The following is a 15,693-nucleotide window of genomic DNA, read 5'->3' as shown; positions in this document are numbered from 1 at the left end:
AGATACTGTACAATCCTTGCTCTCCTTATCAACCTGTATGAGTGCAAATTCAGGGCAATCCAACTATTGTTCTGCCCCACTATTCCCTCTGAAGTAAATCTCAAGCTGAGGTAATATAGGGGTCACCGGCTGTATATCTGAGGTTTAGATTAAGGGGTTATCAGAAAGATCAAATGTCTGAGAGTCCCAGCTATTTCTACAAGCTAAACTGGATGGACCAGTTAGTGTGAGGGAGAGGTTTACAATGCATCATCCAGTGTGTTGAAACATTCTTTCCCTCGCCCCATCTATAAGACGCCTTACTTCCTTGCTATGTTTGAGTCAATAAGATTCTCTCTTCACTCTCCTCTTCTCTGAGACTAACGAAGGTAAGAGTAGCTACGTCTATGAACGAAGCTATTACGGTTCAGGGCACTGTTAGGAAAATACTTGAAACGTGCTTCAGCCATAATAATATTTGATTGATTGACTGATTGTATATGAGATAAGAAAAATAGAGCACTATGTAATGGTAATAGCAGCAAGTAGTAAAAGACAGATTGTTGCAAACATGTTATGATGACATTCAACGGCATGCATGATATCATAACCAAATACATTTGAATGAGAGCTGATTTGGTGGATGCTACCTTTGATATAGTCAAATGAGAAGTAGTCAAATAAAGCTTTATGTTTGGCTTTGATTCAGGATCCGTCACCATGTCTAACAAGATGGTCATCCAGCAACCTAAGCCACTTGTTCAGACCAGTACCTCAAACCAGTGGAGCTCTGGCATCTGTGATTGCACCAAGGAAATGGCTGAGTGTGAGTTTATCTGTGTGTGAGTTTATCTGTGTGTGAGTTTATCTGTGTGTGCGTGCGTGCGTGTAAATCCATTTAATAGTAATAACAAGTTCCTTTGTAGGTTGCTTTGCATTCTGGTGCTTTCCCTGCTTTGCCTGTAAGACGTCTCGGGAAGCTGGAGAGTGTCTGTGTCTGCCTCTGTTAGATGGTTTCGGCTTCATCCCTCCCATCTCTCTCTCTATGAGGGTTTCCTTGCGGCAGCGCTACGGCATTGAGGTAAGAACATACGGTACACAATCACCAAAAGGGTTATACGTTTTACCTTCTGATATTTGGATGTGCGTAATGTCTGTCTGCTATCAGTTCACATCTCTCTAGTCTCATGTTGCCAGACTTCCAAGTCTCAGGAAAGCTGATGTCTATTCTGATGTCAATTCACACCATTATGGACTCTCATCAGATGTTTTCTCCAGTCTTTGTTATTGATTATTGTGTTTACTGATCCCAGATCAGTTGTAATGTAAATAGTCTCTTGCACTCTCCCTCTCTCTCCCTCTCTCTCTCCCTCTCTCTCTCTCTCTCTCTCTCTCTCTCTCTCACAGGGCACCATGTGTAATGACTGTGTCTATTCCTTCTTCTGCTTGCCCTGCTCCTGGTGTCAAATGTCAAGAGAGATGAAGACCCGCCTCTCACCCGTCACCCTCATCCGCTCACGAGCTACATAATCACCTCGCTCTTCCTCTTCCTCCTCCCTCCTCCTCCTTATAATCACTATCATTATCATCATCATCATCATCATCATCATCATCATTATGAAAATCATCCTCATCAACAGTAGGGCTGTTGGGCATTCCTGCCTCTCCTCCTCCTTCTGCTCCTCATCATCATCCTCATCCTCATCCTCATCCTCATCCTCATCCATGCCCAGACAAGACAAGGACATAGTTTCTTCTCATCTTCTTCTTCCTCATCATCAGACTCCTCCTCTTGTTAGTGTAATCACAGTACCCAGCTTCAACATGGTCTGAACCCTCTGTCTCTGTCCTCTATTGACTGTATTTTATCTCATGCCATCACTACTATGTCATCACTGAACCCCACTCATGTGTTATAAACCAACACTGGTTTCAGTTTTGAGCGTTTGATGACTAATCAGTTTTGGGCATGACAAATGCCAGCTGATGACTGATTCAGAATCAGTGCATGAAGGTATGTGGAATGTTGCTAATGCAGATAAGACAACACAGCCCTCCCAGTCTTTCTGCAAATAGATACCAGATCTTAATCCGACCCAACCCACATAACAGCACTAGCATGATAATGCAAATCAAGTGGCATTTTCATTTACAGTTTTTAGTAGCCTGTAGCCTACTGTATAATTCCATAATGTATGATGAACTGTAGTTATTCTGCTGTTTGCTCTCTTGCTTTTGATTGTTTTCTCCTATGTGAAACATTTGTTAACATGCATGTACATAAAACCTTGATGAAATCTAGATCTTTACATACCACTGATTGTCTATGCTCATGCTGTACATTAAATGCATGGACTTGTATTGCAATAATTAACATATGTGATTATCGGAAAAAAACAACAACATACAATCAGATATCTACTATTAGTTGTGTTTACAGTATAAATATACAGGATTTAGTGTACAGTCCCAGCCTTTCTCCATGACATGGGTCCTATGCAAACCACACACATGCAAATAGTGACCAGTCCAGGCATGATAGGCTCGTTCCTCCATGATAGGCTAAATATCATCCTTGCTCTGGAGCTACGGTATCACGATCCTGGATAAAGGGAGACTTGACGACTTCAGGTGAGTGTAATGTGTTTTGAAAATTGTATCTCAGAGGAGCATATCACTAGTTGAAATAGGCTGAAATGATAAACTATTTGTTTGATAGAGCAGTGTTCATGTTTATTTGGGTGACAATGTGCATTTATTTCTCAAGAAAAACTGCTGTGATTATTTTGGATGGGTTTTAATGAACCATACAATTCTATGGAAGATCAGAAAGGAAGACTGTATTAGAGATGAAGGACGTTGGGCTACTTTTGCAGGTCTAGGGGGGTAATATCAAGTTTGCATTGAAGGGTAAAGGTTAAAGGAAAGTCATGAAAATGGTCCATTGTTGTTGTTGTTGTTGTTGTTGTTGTTTTTATGGCCCAGGTATTCCTTTGTTGATCGGCAACCATGGCAAATGTGATTATTAACAATAACCAGCAGCAGCCCCAGCCTCCAGCTCTGATAGCAGTCCACTCCAACCAGTGGAGCACCAGCATTTGTGGCTGCTTTGATGATTTACATGTCTGTGAGTCTGTTCATTTGTTTGTTTCATCCACCTCAGCACACATAATGTGCTGGATTTGAACCACACTGCCCTTTTAGGTTCTGGATATCGTATGCCCCAAAACATCAACATTTTACATAAAGTTCTGTTAGTACATTGTTCAAATTTCACCCAACCTAACTATCACCTCATGTTTTAAGTTACTGTAGACTTATTTTGAGACGCAAATAAACCATATCCAAATAATTCAGATGAGAGTGGGAATGAAAAACAACCACTTTAATCATCTTCTAATTAAGTAGAGTAAGATAAGAGCCTTCTATCAGTGATAACAGATCTCTTTCCTGCACCTGAATCGCTTTGCCTCAACAGGTTGCTTTGCCTATTGGTGCTTTCCTTGCTTTGCCTGTACCACTACCTCAGAGTTTGGCGAGTGCTTCTGCCTCCCCCTGCTGGATGTGTTGTGGATTACCTTGCAGATGGGGGGCATCCCATCCTGCACACCACCTGTGTCCATGGCCATGAGGGTGGGGGCGCGCAACCGCTATGGCATCCAGGTGGGTGAATGAAAGGGGCATTTCACTGCAAGTATGGGTATTCTAAAGCACTACCTAATCTCTGGACTTGGACCCACACTGGACCTAGTCTGTTTAGTTATTAAGGACTGTGCAAGTGTGAGGTATTGCTAAGAGCACAAGAAAAGTGGGTTTGGAAACTGGCCGCACACTACGCTGTAATTACAGTCAATTAAATCTTACAACATTCTTGGATTTGAAATCCCTGCTCGGTCCTTTTCTATGAAACCTCAAAGCAATTCATTGTGTGTAAAGATACCAGGACACCAGGATTTCTACACAGTATAAGGTCTAATGATAAAATGACACTATATACACACTGATGTGTGTGTCTTCTGTCCTCAGGGGGACATGACCCAGGACTGTGTGTACTCCACATTCTGCAACGTGTGCTCCTGGTGCCAGATAGCCCGGGAGATCAAGAGACGCAGCCAGACCTTCACCCTCATCAACACCCAGCCCACCATGCTGCCAGGGATCCAGCCCATGGTGGTGGCCTCCCAGCCTAACGTCATCTCCTGCCAGCCCATGTTCTCCTCCGCTGGCCCTCAGGCTGTTACAAACACCAGGTTCATGTAACCTTTGACCTCTGACCTCATTGGCTCAGTCTGACTCTTTGGTGGTGATGTCATGGGGATTAGTAATGTAGAAGTGATCCATCATCATCAATGGAAGATTGTGGAATTCAGCACTTCTATATTGATATACTCCTGAGGTTTTGATGTCAGTGTAGTGAAACAGGTTTAGCCTATATATAATATCAAAGGATATTTTCAATCTTCAGTAGGTCTAAAAGTAAAAACCAAAAAGGGAATTTTCTGTATGAATTAATGTATGGCTCAAGTTTAAAGTAGTAGACCAACTGTGAAATGCAAGTATTTATTTATTTCAAAACAGTCCCAAATGGCTGTGTATAACAAGTGTATGTACATCGCTGTATGTTATAACAATGCAAAATTGTAATCATACATCATGATCAACATCATGATGATCATACATTATAATCAATATCAGCACTTGTAGCACACTATGCACTGCAGGGGAGGCTGGTGGAGGTAGAAATCGGAGGACAGGCTCATTGTATTGAATGGGATGGGAATGAGGAATGGTATCGAACACATTACTCTTTTCATTCCATGCATTGCAATGAGCCCATCCTCTGATTTCTACCTCCACCAGCCGCCCCTGATGCACTGTATGTAAACTTTTGTTGCCTCCCTGCATTCCAGAAGATGAGTCCATGTACCTTGAGCCAGGCTGTTATTACCTGTGGCCAGGGTGAGGAGGAGCTCGGCAGACTGCACATCTTAGATATGACTGTGAGCAGATGATGTACTGTGATTGACCTTGCTGGCTTCCATCCGTCCCTTGATTTAATTTCCATAGCAGTAAGAACATTGCTGTACATTAGGGAAGGGAATGTATTTTATACCGTATGGATTTATTCTCTGTTGTCGTATATTGTAGTATGGTCCTGTTATATTATACTTGATTAAAACCTACTCTGTATGAGGACATCTCTGTTTTTCTGTGATATGTTTGTCTGCCATATGACTCAATAAGAGATGTTCGCGATAAAGACAGCAGAGTAAATATTTACACAACTAGTTGAAGCTAAATCACAGGGGGTGCCATTACCAATATAACAATGTCAATATTTGCCCCATACCCAACATAATTCAATTGTGAAAAATTGCCTGGTAGTTATTTAATGGCAATCCTGGATTCTGGGGGAGTTCCGTGACTTCCGTGACTGCTGTCCAAATCTTGTAGCAAGCCACTCCTTCGAATAAACCAAAAGGAGTATGTAGGGGAGTTCAGTTATAACTCGTAAAAAGGCTGAAAATGATTACAGGTTCACTCTATACATGTTTTAAATATTGAAACTGATAGCTTATGATAACATTTTCTTGTGTCTTTTAGGGGGATATTGTACTGTATAAACAGTCTACCCATTATATCATGGGCGGCATTATTACCTATAGGCTAATGCTACCATAGTATGTCCCAAAAATAGAGTCATATGATCATCTACCTAAATCAAAAGGGTTGTTATGATTCACTGGATTGATCTAGGCAGCAATATCCTATAAATTCAACAATTACGTCTCTACTATTGAGTTGTCCGGTCAATCATCAACAACCACCATGCCAATGCTTTGTGGAGGAACCACCGAAGCGAAGGACGCCACGGAAGAGATCCAGGCGATTTGTGATGAGGTGGGCTGAAAACTATTTCCTCTGGCCACAGCACTTTAAGCGCATACAGTGGTCTATTAGTTGCAATCTGTTATTAGTTTTTCAGCCAAATGTTATAGACTACACAGTTCAGAAATGGGGCTGGGTAAATGTGACCTATGGGCGCTTACAGATATTTTAAGAGTTTGTATGTTATGTGCAGCTAGCTGTCAAATATCTGACCCTGTCTCTCATGCTGTTTTGTGCACAGGTGAAGCCGCATGCAGAGGGAAAAGCAAATAAGACGTTTAACGTTTTCACAGCGAAGACATACAAGACGCAATTAGTGGCTGGGACTAACTATTTCATCAAGGTAAAAGATAGGCTATAGGCACACAGGCTATAGCCTACTACAGGCTTAAAGATCAAACTTTAGTGCATCATGCTGCAACATAGTGGATTGAGTCACATTCCATGATGGGTTTCCCTGAGTCAGGGTTCATTTACAGCCAAAACTGTAAAATTGATGAATGAACCCTGTCTATTTGGGAAGAAATGATCTCATCATTATAATCCACATTCCACATGGAAGACCCAAACGTGTACATTAGGCCAAGAGGACATCCTAACTCTCAGAGGGTGACACTTGAGTTTTCAGTGTGATTTCAAATGACCTCCGTTACATAGGCTACACTGATCCAATCATCAAATTGGACACAGAATTTCTACAAGTTGCATACAGTATTATCCTGACAGTTAACATTTAGTCAAATCCTGCTTACGTCCTTTTTTGTCTTACAGGTCCATGTTGGTGCTGAAGATTGTATCCATCTGCGTGTGTATCGGGAGCTCCCCCACGCTGGAGGGAAACTATCATTGCACAGCATGCAGGACTCCAAAGCTCACCACGACCCCATTGAGTATTTCTGATTAGGGAGACGCCTCAGGTGGATGTAGAGGTCCTAAACTAGCGACTCTATGCTGTAATCTCTCAACACACCTCAGCACACCTGATTGATCATGATCCTTTTCCAATCCAGTCAGTCTTTTTTGCCAACGCTCTCAATAATATTTTTTTTAACGTCTAGAATAGATGATAGAAAAATGTGTTTATTTAGGCTACAAAAACCCATTTTACCATTCTTCTGTTTAATATGTAAACATGGTACTATTTTGCTACATAGTTAATAAAAAGACATGCAAGGTTTTTGTTTTGAATGTTATTTTCTGAATGTATTGCTTTTCCAGCCTTTGCTATTCTTTACTTTACTTCTTTTACTTTACAAATGTTACAAATGGGAGAAGTGTCCCTTTAATTTTTCTCAGGTCGAGTAGATGATGGATTTACAGTTTCACAGATAGATATTTGTCTTGGTAAGAATATTTCAGGACAGCATTGTATGTTTTGTGTGTGAGTGGCATCTAGCCAATCCCTCCCATCTAAACCAACCAGACAGAGGCTTAGCTGGTCTGCTCACTCAGAGCACCTGACAGTGACTCATCGGGCTGACTACACCCCATATACTTTTGCAATGCCTTCTACTTCCTCTTTCTTAGTTGTTGATCACGTATTATTTCATAGAAGAATGTGAGGTTTCCACTCCCGTACATTTCTTTCATCAATCCAGTCATTTCAGGTCAGTTATTACCTTGAGAAACAAGAACTGGACATAAGGAAGTGAGGGTACATTTATCCCAACAGAGGGAAGGCAGGTTAAGCCTGTGGGACTCAATCTTTAAGAACCAATCTTTAAGAACCAAAGTATCCTTCATTGACACAGTTTACAAAATATCATTGGTCAGGTAATAAGCTAGGAAAGTTTTATGTTTGAGCATTTCACTGCATACTTGTATGCACGTGATAAATAAAGAATCTTGAATCTTCCGTTTATATCCATAGGCTGCTTAGTGGTCCACTGGTTCTTCTGAGGCCTGTGCCAGTTACAATCAAACTCTTAATTAGAACATTGATCAATCTTTGTATGCCAGTAGGTCAAAGATATAAACATTCAATACCAGTAAACCTGTAATGCGAGGTTCAGTCTATTGGAGAAAATATGCACTTACACATGCAAAAATAAACTCAGGGAGACATCAAAGGCTTGTTAACCAGTAATATTGAAACTGATAGCTTATGATAACATTTTCTTGTGTCTTTTAGGGGGATATTGTACTGTATAAACAGTCTACCCATTATATCATGGGCGGCATTATTACCTATAGGCTAATGCTACCATAGTATGTCCCAAAAATAGAGTCATATGATCATCTACCTAAATCAAAAGGGTTGTTATGATTCACTGGATTGATCTAGGCAGCAATATCCTATAAATTCAACAATTACGTCTCTACTATTGAGTTGTCCGGTCAATCATCAACAACCACCATGCCAATGCTTTGTGGAGGAACCACCGAAGCGAAGGACGCCACGGAAGAGATCCAGGCGATTTGTGATGAGGTGGGCTGAAAACTATTTCCTCTGGCCACAGCACTTTAAGCGCATACAGTGGTCTATTAGTTGCAATCTGTTATTAGTTTTTCAGCCAAATGTTATAGACTACACAGTTCAGAAATGGGGCTGGGTAAATGTGACCTATGGGCGCTTACAGATATTTTAAGAGTTTGTATGTTATGTGCAGCTAGCTGTCAAATATCTGACCCTGTCTCTCATGCTGTTTTGTGCACAGGTGAAGCCGCATGCAGAGGGAAAAGCAAATAAGACGTTTAACGTTTTCACAGCGAAGACATACAAGACGCAATTAGTGGCTGGGACTAACTATTTCATCAAGGTAAAAGATAGGCTATAGGCACACAGGCTATAGCCTACTACAGGCTTAAAGATCAAACTTTAGTGCATCATGCTGCAACATAGTGGATTGAGTCACATTCCATGATGGGTTTCCCTGAGTCAGGGTTCATTTACAGCCAAAACTGTAAAATTGATGAATGAACCCTGTCTATTTGGGAAGAAATGATCTCATCATTATAATCCACATTCCACATGGAAGACCCAAACGTGTACATTAGGCCAAGAGGACATCCTAACTCTCAGAGGGTGACACTTGAGTTTTCAGTGTGATTTCAAATGACCTCCGTTACATAGGCTACACTGATCCAATCATCAAATTGGACACAGAATTTCTACAAGTTGCATACAGTATTATCCTGACAGTTAACATTTAGTCAAATCCTGCTTACGTCCTTTTTTGTCTTACAGGTCCATGTTGGTGCTGAAGATTGTATCCATCTGCGTGTGTATCGGGAGCTCCCCCACGCTGGAGGGAAACTATCATTGCACAGCATGCAGGACTCCAAAGCTCACCACGACCCCATTGAGTATTTCTGATTAGGGAGACGCCTCAGGTGGATGTAGAGGTCCTAAACTAGCGACTCTATGCTGTAATCTCTCAACACACCTCAGCACACCTGATTGATCATGATCCTTTTCCAATCCAGTCAGTCTTTTTTGCCAACGCTCTCAATAATATTTTTTTTAACGTCTAGAATAGATGATAGAAAAATGTGTTTATTTACGCTACAAAAACCCATTTTACCATTCTTCTGTTTAATATGTAAACATGGTACTATTTTGCTACATAGTTAATAAAAAGACATGCAAGGTTTTTGTTTTGAATGTTATTTTCTGAATGTATTGCTTTTCCAGCCTTTGCTATTCTTTACTTTACTTCTTTTACTTTACAAATGTTACAAATGGGAGAAGTGTCCCTTTAATTTTTCTCAGGTCGAGTAGATGATGGATTTACAGTTTCACAGATAGATATTTGTCTTGGTAAGAATATTTCAGGACAGCATTGTATGTTTTGTGTGTGAGTGGCATCTAGCCAATCCCTCCCATCTAAACCAACCAGACAGAGGCTTAGCTGGTCTGCTCACTCAGAGCACCTGACAGTGACTCATCGGGCTGACTACACCCCATATACTTTTGCAATGCCTTCTACTTCCTCTTTCTTAGTTGTTGATCACGTATTATTTCATAGAAGAATGTGAGGTTTCCACTCCCGTACATTTCTTTCATCAATCCAGTCATTTCAGGTCAGTTATTACCTTGAGAAACAAGAACTGGACATAAGGAAGTGAGGGTACATTTATCCCAACAGAGGGAAGGCAGGTTAAGCCTGTGGGACTCAATCTTTAAGAACCAATCTTTAAGAACCAAAGTATCCTTCATTGACACAGTTTACAAAATATCATTGGTCAGGTAATAAGCTAGGAAAGTTTTATGTTTGAGCATTTCACTGCATACTTGTATGCACGTGATAAATAAAGAATCTTGAATCTTCCGTTTATATCCATAGGCTGCTTAGTGGTCCACTGGTTCTTCTGAGGCCTGTGCCAGTTACAATCAAACTCTTAATTAGAACATTGATCAATCTTTGTATGCCAGTAGGTCAAAGATATAAACATTCAATACCAGTAAACCTGTAATGCGAGGTTCAGTCTATTGGAGAAAATATGCACTTACACATGCAAAAATAAACTCAGGGAGACATCAAAGGCTTGTTAACCAGTAATATTGAAACTGATAGCTTATGATAACATTTTCTTGTGTCTTTTAGGGGGATATTGTACTGTATAAACAGTCTACCCATTATATCATGGGCGGCATTATTACCTATAGGCTAATGCTACCATAGTATGTCCCAAAAATAGAGTCATATGATCATCTACCTAAATCAAAAGGGTTGTTATGATTCACTGGATTGATCTAGGCAGCAATATCCTATAAATTCAACAATTACGTCTCTACTATTGAGTTGTCCGGTCAATCATCAACAACCACCATGCCAATGCTTTGTGGAGGAACCACCGAAGCGAAGGACGCCACGGAAGAGATCCAGGCGATTTGTGATGAGGTGGGCTGAAAACTATTTCCTCTGGCCACAGCACTTTAAGCGCATACAGTGGTCTATTAGTTGCAATCTGTTATTAGTTTTTCAGCCAAATGTTATAGACTACACAGTTCAGAAATGGGGCTGGGTAAATGTGACCTATGGGCGCTTACAGATATTTTAAGAGTTTGTATGTTATGTGCAGCTAGCTGTCAAATATCTGACCCTGTCTCTCATGCTGTTTTGTGCACAGGTGAAGCCGCATGCAGAGGGAAAAGCAAATAAGACGTTTAACGTTTTCACAGCGAAGACATACAAGACGCAATTAGTGGCTGGGACTAACTATTTCATCAAGGTAAAAGATAGGCTATAGGCACACAGGCTATAGCCTACTACAGGCTTAAAGATCAAACTTTAGTGCATCATGCTGCAACATAGTGGATTGAGTCACATTCCATGATGGGTTTCCCTGAGTCAGGGTTCATTTACAGCCAAAACTGTAAAATTGATGAATGAACCCTGTCTATTTGGGAAGAAATGATCTCATCATTATAATCCACATTCCACATGGAAGACCCAAACGTGTACATTAGGCCAAGAGGACATCCTAACTCTCAGAGGGTGACACTTGAGTTTTCAGTGTGATTTCAAATGACCTCCGTTACATAGGCTACACTGATCCAATCATCAAATTGGACACAGAATTTCTACAAGTTGCATACAGTATTATCCTGACAGTTAACATTTAGTCAAATCCTGCTTACGTCCTTTTTTGTCTTACAGGTCCATGTTGGTGCTGAAGATTGTATCCATCTGCGTGTGTATCGGGAGCTCCCCCACGCTGGAGGGAAACTATCATTGCACAGCATGCAGGACTCCAAAGCTCACCACGACCCCATTGAGTATTTCTGATTAGGGAGACGCCTCAGGTGGATGTAGAGGTCCTAAACTAGCGACTCTATGCTGTAATCTCTCAACACACCTCAGCACACCTGATTGATCATGATCCTTTTCCAATCCAGTCAGTCTTTTTTGCCAACGCTCTCAATAATATTTTTTTTAACGTCTAGAATAGATGATAGAAAAATGTGTTTATTTAGGCTACAAAAACCCATTTTACCATTCTTCTGTTTAATATGTAAACATGGTACTATTTTGCTACATAGTTAATAAAAAGACATGCAAGGTTTTTGTTTTGAATGTTATTTTCTGAATGTATTGCTTTTCCAGCCTTTGCTATTCTTTACTTTACTTCTTTTACTTTACAAATGTTACAAATGGGAGAAGTGTCCCTTTAATTTTTCTCAGGTCGAGTAGATGATGGATTTACAGTTTCACAGATAGATATTTGTCTTGGTAAGAATATTTCAGGACAGCATTGTATGTTTTGTGTGTGAGTGGCATCTAGCCAATCCCTCCCATCTAAACCAACCAGACAGAGGCTTAGCTGGTCTGCTCACTCAGAGCACCTGACAGTGACTCATCGGGCTGACTACACCCCATATACTTTTGCAATGCCTTCTACTTCCTCTTTCTTAGTTGTTGATCACGTATTATTTCATAGAAGAATGTGAGGTTTCCACTCCCGTACATTTCTTTCATCAATCCAGTCATTTCAGGTCAGTTATTACCTTGAGAAACAAGAACTGGACATAAGGAAGTGAGGGTACATTTATCCCAACAGAGGGAAGGCAGGTTAAGCCTGTGGGACTCAATCTTTAAGAACCAATCTTTAAGAACCAAAGTATCCTTCATTGACACAGTTTACAAAATATCATTGGTCAGGTAATAAGCTAGGAAAGTTTTATGTTTGAGCATTTCACTGCATACTTGTATGCACGTGATAAATAAAGAATCTTGAATCTTCCGTTTATATCCATAGGCTGCTTAGTGGTCCACTGGTTCTTCTGAGGCCTGTGCCAGTTACAATCAAACTCTTAATTAGAACATTGATCAATCTTTGTATGCCAGTAGGTCAAAGATATAAACATTCAATACCAGTAAACCTGTAATGCGAGGTTCAGTCTATTGGAGAAAATATGCACTTACACATGCAAAAGTAAACTCAGGGAGACATCAAAGGCTTGTTAACCAGACACAGATTAAGTCTCATACTAGACTGAAAAGCATTTTTAATGGAGATTTTTTTATTTTTATTGAATATGCTATTTAGTCCAGGATTGGCCTAAATCTGTGTCCTGGCCCAAAATGTTTTTTTCTTTCTTTTTTTTTTCTTACAAGAGTATGCGAGACCACAGAAGAATAATAGACTTGCACTTCCCTCCATCTCTTTAGACCTCTGTTTTCAAGTTCTGGTTCTCATGTACCCTTTAGGTTGCAGGTGTTTGAATCAGACATACTTATTTTATTTCATGGGTACTGTACACCTTACAAATAGCCACACAGTGTCACAATTTATGCTCATCTAACTCTTAGAAATGAACTGAGGATAATGGCATAAGGAATCTTAGGAGCTGGGACCCAAACTAAACATTTCACAAGGGTTTAACCAGTCTTTGGATCCGGGGTTAGGAATGCTGCAACCCCTGACCAAAGTCACAATGGACACAATGAATCATTCAGTCAGGTGGTGCTGACACAACTCCCTTGCATGAGACATTGAACATGTCTTTATCACATTCACAGTGTGTCTGTCTGTGTGTATGTGTGTGTGTGTGTGTATGCAATGATGTCACAGTGGCAAATATACTAATTTTAGAAAGAAACAGAAACCATACAGCTACGTTCCTCTTAAACCTCCTGTCAGTAACATTTAACCACTTGAATAATAGAAACCAGAGGGCCATTGGAAAACAATTCATTGTTTTTCTTAAAAAAAAAAGTTTTTACAATGTTTTTAGAAAAGAAACACAGAGGTGACTGCTTTACAGAGGTGGTCTTGCATTATTGAGACAATGCAGTGGTCGCCATGGGCGATACATGAGGGGAAAGGGGTCATAGTTGGCTCGATGGCAAAGGTCCATTGGGTCGAGCCCTGGCTCGGTTCCTGTCCCAGTCCTGATGCAGCCACTTAGACCTGCAGCTATTCTCACCAGACCAGAACTGACATTCACTTCACCTTTGGAGGGGTGTAGTGGATTCTGCACCTTTCATTGAAAACCTAAGGGAAGAACAGCACAGGAATGGGTGTGTGTGTGTGCATGTGTGTGAGTGGGTGGGTGGGTGTGTGTTTGTGTTTTCACAACAAACAAACCATGGGGTGAAAGGCCAAGTGTAGATGCTCTCTTACCTTCAGACTTCTGTCATTGACAACCTCTTCAACATTCAGCTCTGACTGCATGAGTTTTAACTAGAGGAAATGAAAAGCAAAGTACACTCAAAATAATGACTGAAAAGTGAAACATGTTCCTAAACATTACATTTGGTTCAATACTTTGAATGCTACAACTGTTAATTGATTTCTCTTCTCTGCACTTAAATCAATTACAGTATGGTATAATAAACTGTTTCAACATATTGTATGTAAAACAGCTGATGATCTGATGATCACAATGATCTGAGTATTCTATTCACAGAAATACAACACATATTTAATAATGATCTCTTTAATTCCATTTCTAGCTGACAGATATGTGGTGCTTGCATCCCTCTAGTGGTACTAAGAGGCATTACGTTGGTCTGCTCCTTCCTGAGTTGTTTGATGAGGGAGAAATTGTCACTGTCCTTGGCCCTCTCATCACGCAGTTGTCCCACCACCTTTGAGGTCTGGGCTATACACGTCTTAATGGCTCGGTCTCTGCTGAGGTGGCCCTCCATCAGCTACAAGATATACAAAACAAACTCTCAAGAGCACGTCATTGAAGGAAGAGCGCTAAATGAACCTCTTCTTGCAGCATTGATAAGCACAGAGTAATGTGATGTTGTTCTGAGGAGAGGTAACAAGGCATGACCTTGCATCATTATTCAGCCTACAGTCTCATATCCCACCCCAGGCACACATGATAGAACCTGAGAACAGTCAGTCACTGTCAGTCAGTCAGTCAGTCTGTCTCTCTGTGTCTGTCTCTCTGTGTCTGTCTCCCTGTCTCTCTCACACCATCTCACTCACAGATTCATAGAGCTGCTTGCACGTCTGCGTAGCATCCACTTTTCGTGAGAAGGAGACTGTTGGCACAGTGGTGTTGAGAGAATGGACAATGCGGTCATCTATGGTGCGCATCGCCTTAAGCACTTCCTGATGAGTACAAGGAGAAAATCGGTCAGTCAGCCATTTATCAGAGTGAGACGTTTAGCTGTGAAATAAAATTAGCTTGCAGTTCGCTGAAACAGAGGACAGACCTCCTAGCTGGAGGATCTGACCCCACAAGTACTGTAGGTCGGATCCTACAGCTACCCAAACACAGGGGCTCTTACTTCAAAGTGTTGCATATAATGGACATGATCCATTAAACAGTCTGAGTCTGCATCTAATTCTATATGAAGTAAACCCCATTAAGCCATATTATTATCATACAATTCTGCTCAACCGTCCGATATCACATAATAATTGTAAGAAAGAATCGTATCATATTACACAACAACAAATGACATGGGACGTGGACCATAGACTTGCATTCCTGACGACTGTTACTTTAATAACGTAAGACATGACGTAAGCAAGCCCATTATCCTCTGCAAAATGTGTCCGGAGGGTAAACGTGCTGCAATTAATCAATGGATGTTGTTGACAACTCTAATTAAATCAAGCAAATCAATTTCGCTAACGCCAGTCATTTTGGAGCCATTGTTTGTCAAAACTCGGCACATTGAACCCTACATCTGCTGTTCCGTGGATGGGGTCAATCATTCAATCCGACTACAATGCACGGAACAGCAGTTTGACAATTCTCGGAATGTGTCGGCACGAGTGAATAACATTCGATCACGCTCCACCGGGAAGAGAACAATATGACACGAGTATTACCTGAAACATTGAAAAGTCCTCACAGTTTAAAGTTCCATCGGGCGCCGCCATACTGGACTACAAGGTCCTCCGCGCTCAACA

General features: G+C 40.9%; 6 protein-coding genes across 7 annotated transcripts; 5 read left to right on the top strand and 1 right to left on the bottom strand.

The window, feature by feature from the left end:
• Nucleotides 1-263: 263 nt before the first annotated feature.
• LOC310811988 (cornifelin homolog B-like) lies at nucleotides 264-2,340 on the top strand. Its single transcript, XM_083680372.1, has 4 exons — nucleotides 264-368; nucleotides 689-805; nucleotides 906-1,060; nucleotides 1,387-2,340. The coding sequence occupies exons 2-4, from the start codon at nucleotides 700-702 to the stop codon at nucleotides 1,507-1,509; spliced, it is 384 nt and encodes a 127-aa protein (XP_083536498.1). The 5' UTR covers nucleotides 264-368; nucleotides 689-699; the 3' UTR covers nucleotides 1,510-2,340.
• A 138-nt stretch (nucleotides 2,341-2,478) lies between these two features.
• LOC310811974 (placenta-specific gene 8 protein-like) lies at nucleotides 2,479-5,175 on the top strand. 2 transcript variants are annotated; one of them, XM_083680351.1, is made up of 4 exons: nucleotides 2,479-2,610; nucleotides 2,965-3,106; nucleotides 3,458-3,642; nucleotides 4,006-5,175. In XM_083680351.1, exons 2-4 carry the CDS (start codon nucleotides 2,989-2,991, stop codon nucleotides 4,237-4,239), a joined length of 537 nt encoding a protein of 178 aa, XP_083536477.1. In that variant the 5' UTR covers nucleotides 2,479-2,610; nucleotides 2,965-2,988; the 3' UTR covers nucleotides 4,240-5,175. The 2 variants fall into 2 exon arrangements, with proteins under 2 accessions (XP_083536477.1, XP_083536478.1); XM_083680352.1 differs by having other exon boundaries at nucleotides 2,479-3,106; nucleotides 3,509-3,642.
• Nucleotides 5,176-5,681: 506 nt separating this feature from the next.
• Nucleotides 5,682-7,045, top strand: LOC310811998 (cystatin-B-like). The gene is made up of 3 exons (XM_083680383.1): nucleotides 5,682-5,880; nucleotides 6,110-6,211; nucleotides 6,640-7,045. Exons 1-3 carry the CDS (start codon nucleotides 5,809-5,811, stop codon nucleotides 6,766-6,768), a joined length of 303 nt encoding a protein of 100 aa, XP_083536509.1. The 5' UTR covers nucleotides 5,682-5,808; the 3' UTR covers nucleotides 6,769-7,045.
• A 1,050-nt stretch (nucleotides 7,046-8,095) lies between these two features.
• On the top strand, nucleotides 8,096-9,389 carry LOC310804866 (cystatin-B-like). Its single transcript, XM_083670262.1, has 3 exons — nucleotides 8,096-8,296; nucleotides 8,526-8,627; nucleotides 9,056-9,389. Exons 1-3 carry the CDS (start codon nucleotides 8,225-8,227, stop codon nucleotides 9,182-9,184), a joined length of 303 nt encoding a protein of 100 aa, XP_083526388.1. The 5' UTR covers nucleotides 8,096-8,224; the 3' UTR covers nucleotides 9,185-9,389.
• A 1,123-nt stretch (nucleotides 9,390-10,512) lies between these two features.
• On the top strand, nucleotides 10,513-11,877 carry LOC310803345 (cystatin-B-like). Its single transcript, XM_083668082.1, has 3 exons — nucleotides 10,513-10,712; nucleotides 10,942-11,043; nucleotides 11,472-11,877. The coding sequence occupies exons 1-3, from the start codon at nucleotides 10,641-10,643 to the stop codon at nucleotides 11,598-11,600; spliced, it is 303 nt and encodes a 100-aa protein (XP_083524208.1). The 5' UTR covers nucleotides 10,513-10,640; the 3' UTR covers nucleotides 11,601-11,877.
• A 1,613-nt stretch (nucleotides 11,878-13,490) lies between these two features.
• On the bottom strand, nucleotides 13,491-15,686 carry mix23 (mitochondrial matrix import factor 23). Its single transcript, XM_083667360.1, has 5 exons — nucleotides 15,613-15,686; nucleotides 14,758-14,883; nucleotides 14,322-14,468; nucleotides 13,939-13,998; nucleotides 13,491-13,809 (listed from the first exon to the last, which is right to left on the bottom strand). The coding sequence occupies exons 1-5, from the start codon at nucleotides 15,661-15,663 to the stop codon at nucleotides 13,759-13,761; spliced, it is 435 nt and encodes a 144-aa protein (XP_083523486.1). The 5' UTR covers nucleotides 15,664-15,686; the 3' UTR covers nucleotides 13,491-13,758.
• Nucleotides 15,687-15,693: the final 7 nt, after the last annotated feature.

This window comes from Argentina silus (genome assembly GCF_951799395.1).
Source record: "Argentina silus genome assembly, chromosome: 1".
Classification (NCBI taxonomy): Eukaryota; Metazoa; Chordata; class Actinopteri; order Argentiniformes; family Argentinidae; genus Argentina; species Argentina silus.
The sequence above is the reverse complement of the archived record's forward strand: the minus strand, read 5'-3'. Positions and strand labels throughout refer to the sequence as shown.

Excerpts from the sequence above, each read along its gene's own strand:
- LOC310811988 (XM_083680372.1), top strand. The coding sequence starts at position 700 with ATGTCTAACAAGATGGTCATCCAGCAACCTAAGCCACTTGTTCAGACC. Across the intron at positions 806-905 it reads CACCAAGGAAATGGCTGAGT|GTTGCTTTGCATTCTGGTGC; the intron begins GTGAGTTTATCT and ends GTTCCTTTGTAG. Across the intron at positions 1,061-1,386 it reads GGCAGCGCTACGGCATTGAG|GGCACCATGTGTAATGACTG; the intron begins GTAAGAACATAC and ends TCTCTCTCACAG.
- LOC310811974 (XM_083680351.1), top strand. The coding sequence starts at position 2,989 with ATGGCAAATGTGATTATTAACAATAACCAGCAGCAGCCCCAGCCTCCA. Across the intron at positions 3,107-3,457 it reads CTTTGATGATTTACATGTCT|GTTGCTTTGCCTATTGGTGC; the intron begins GTGAGTCTGTTC and ends TTGCCTCAACAG. Across the intron at positions 3,643-4,005 it reads GCAACCGCTATGGCATCCAG|GGGGACATGACCCAGGACTG; the intron begins GTGGGTGAATGA and ends TTCTGTCCTCAG.
- LOC310811998 (XM_083680383.1), top strand. The coding sequence starts at position 5,809 with ATGCCAATGCTTTGTGGAGGAACCACCGAAGCGAAGGACGCCACGGAA. Across the intron at positions 5,881-6,109 it reads TCCAGGCGATTTGTGATGAG|GTGAAGCCGCATGCAGAGGG; the intron begins GTGGGCTGAAAA and ends TTTTGTGCACAG. Across the intron at positions 6,212-6,639 it reads GGACTAACTATTTCATCAAG|GTCCATGTTGGTGCTGAAGA; the intron begins GTAAAAGATAGG and ends TTTGTCTTACAG.
- LOC310804866 (XM_083670262.1), top strand. The coding sequence starts at position 8,225 with ATGCCAATGCTTTGTGGAGGAACCACCGAAGCGAAGGACGCCACGGAA. Across the intron at positions 8,297-8,525 it reads TCCAGGCGATTTGTGATGAG|GTGAAGCCGCATGCAGAGGG; the intron begins GTGGGCTGAAAA and ends TTTTGTGCACAG. Across the intron at positions 8,628-9,055 it reads GGACTAACTATTTCATCAAG|GTCCATGTTGGTGCTGAAGA; the intron begins GTAAAAGATAGG and ends TTTGTCTTACAG.
- LOC310803345 (XM_083668082.1), top strand. The coding sequence starts at position 10,641 with ATGCCAATGCTTTGTGGAGGAACCACCGAAGCGAAGGACGCCACGGAA. Across the intron at positions 10,713-10,941 it reads TCCAGGCGATTTGTGATGAG|GTGAAGCCGCATGCAGAGGG; the intron begins GTGGGCTGAAAA and ends TTTTGTGCACAG. Across the intron at positions 11,044-11,471 it reads GGACTAACTATTTCATCAAG|GTCCATGTTGGTGCTGAAGA; the intron begins GTAAAAGATAGG and ends TTTGTCTTACAG.
- mix23 (XM_083667360.1), bottom strand. The coding sequence starts at position 15,663 with ATGGCGGCGCCCGATGGAACTTTAAACTGTGAGGACTTTTCAATGTTT. Across the intron at positions 13,999-14,321 it reads TCAGGAAGGAGCAGACCAAC|TTAAAACTCATGCAGTCAGA; the intron begins GTAATGCCTCTT and ends CATTTCCTCTAG. Across the intron at positions 13,810-13,938 it reads TCAATGACAGAAGTCTGAAG|GTTTTCAATGAAAGGTGCAG; the intron begins GTAAGAGAGCAT and ends TTCTTCCCTTAG.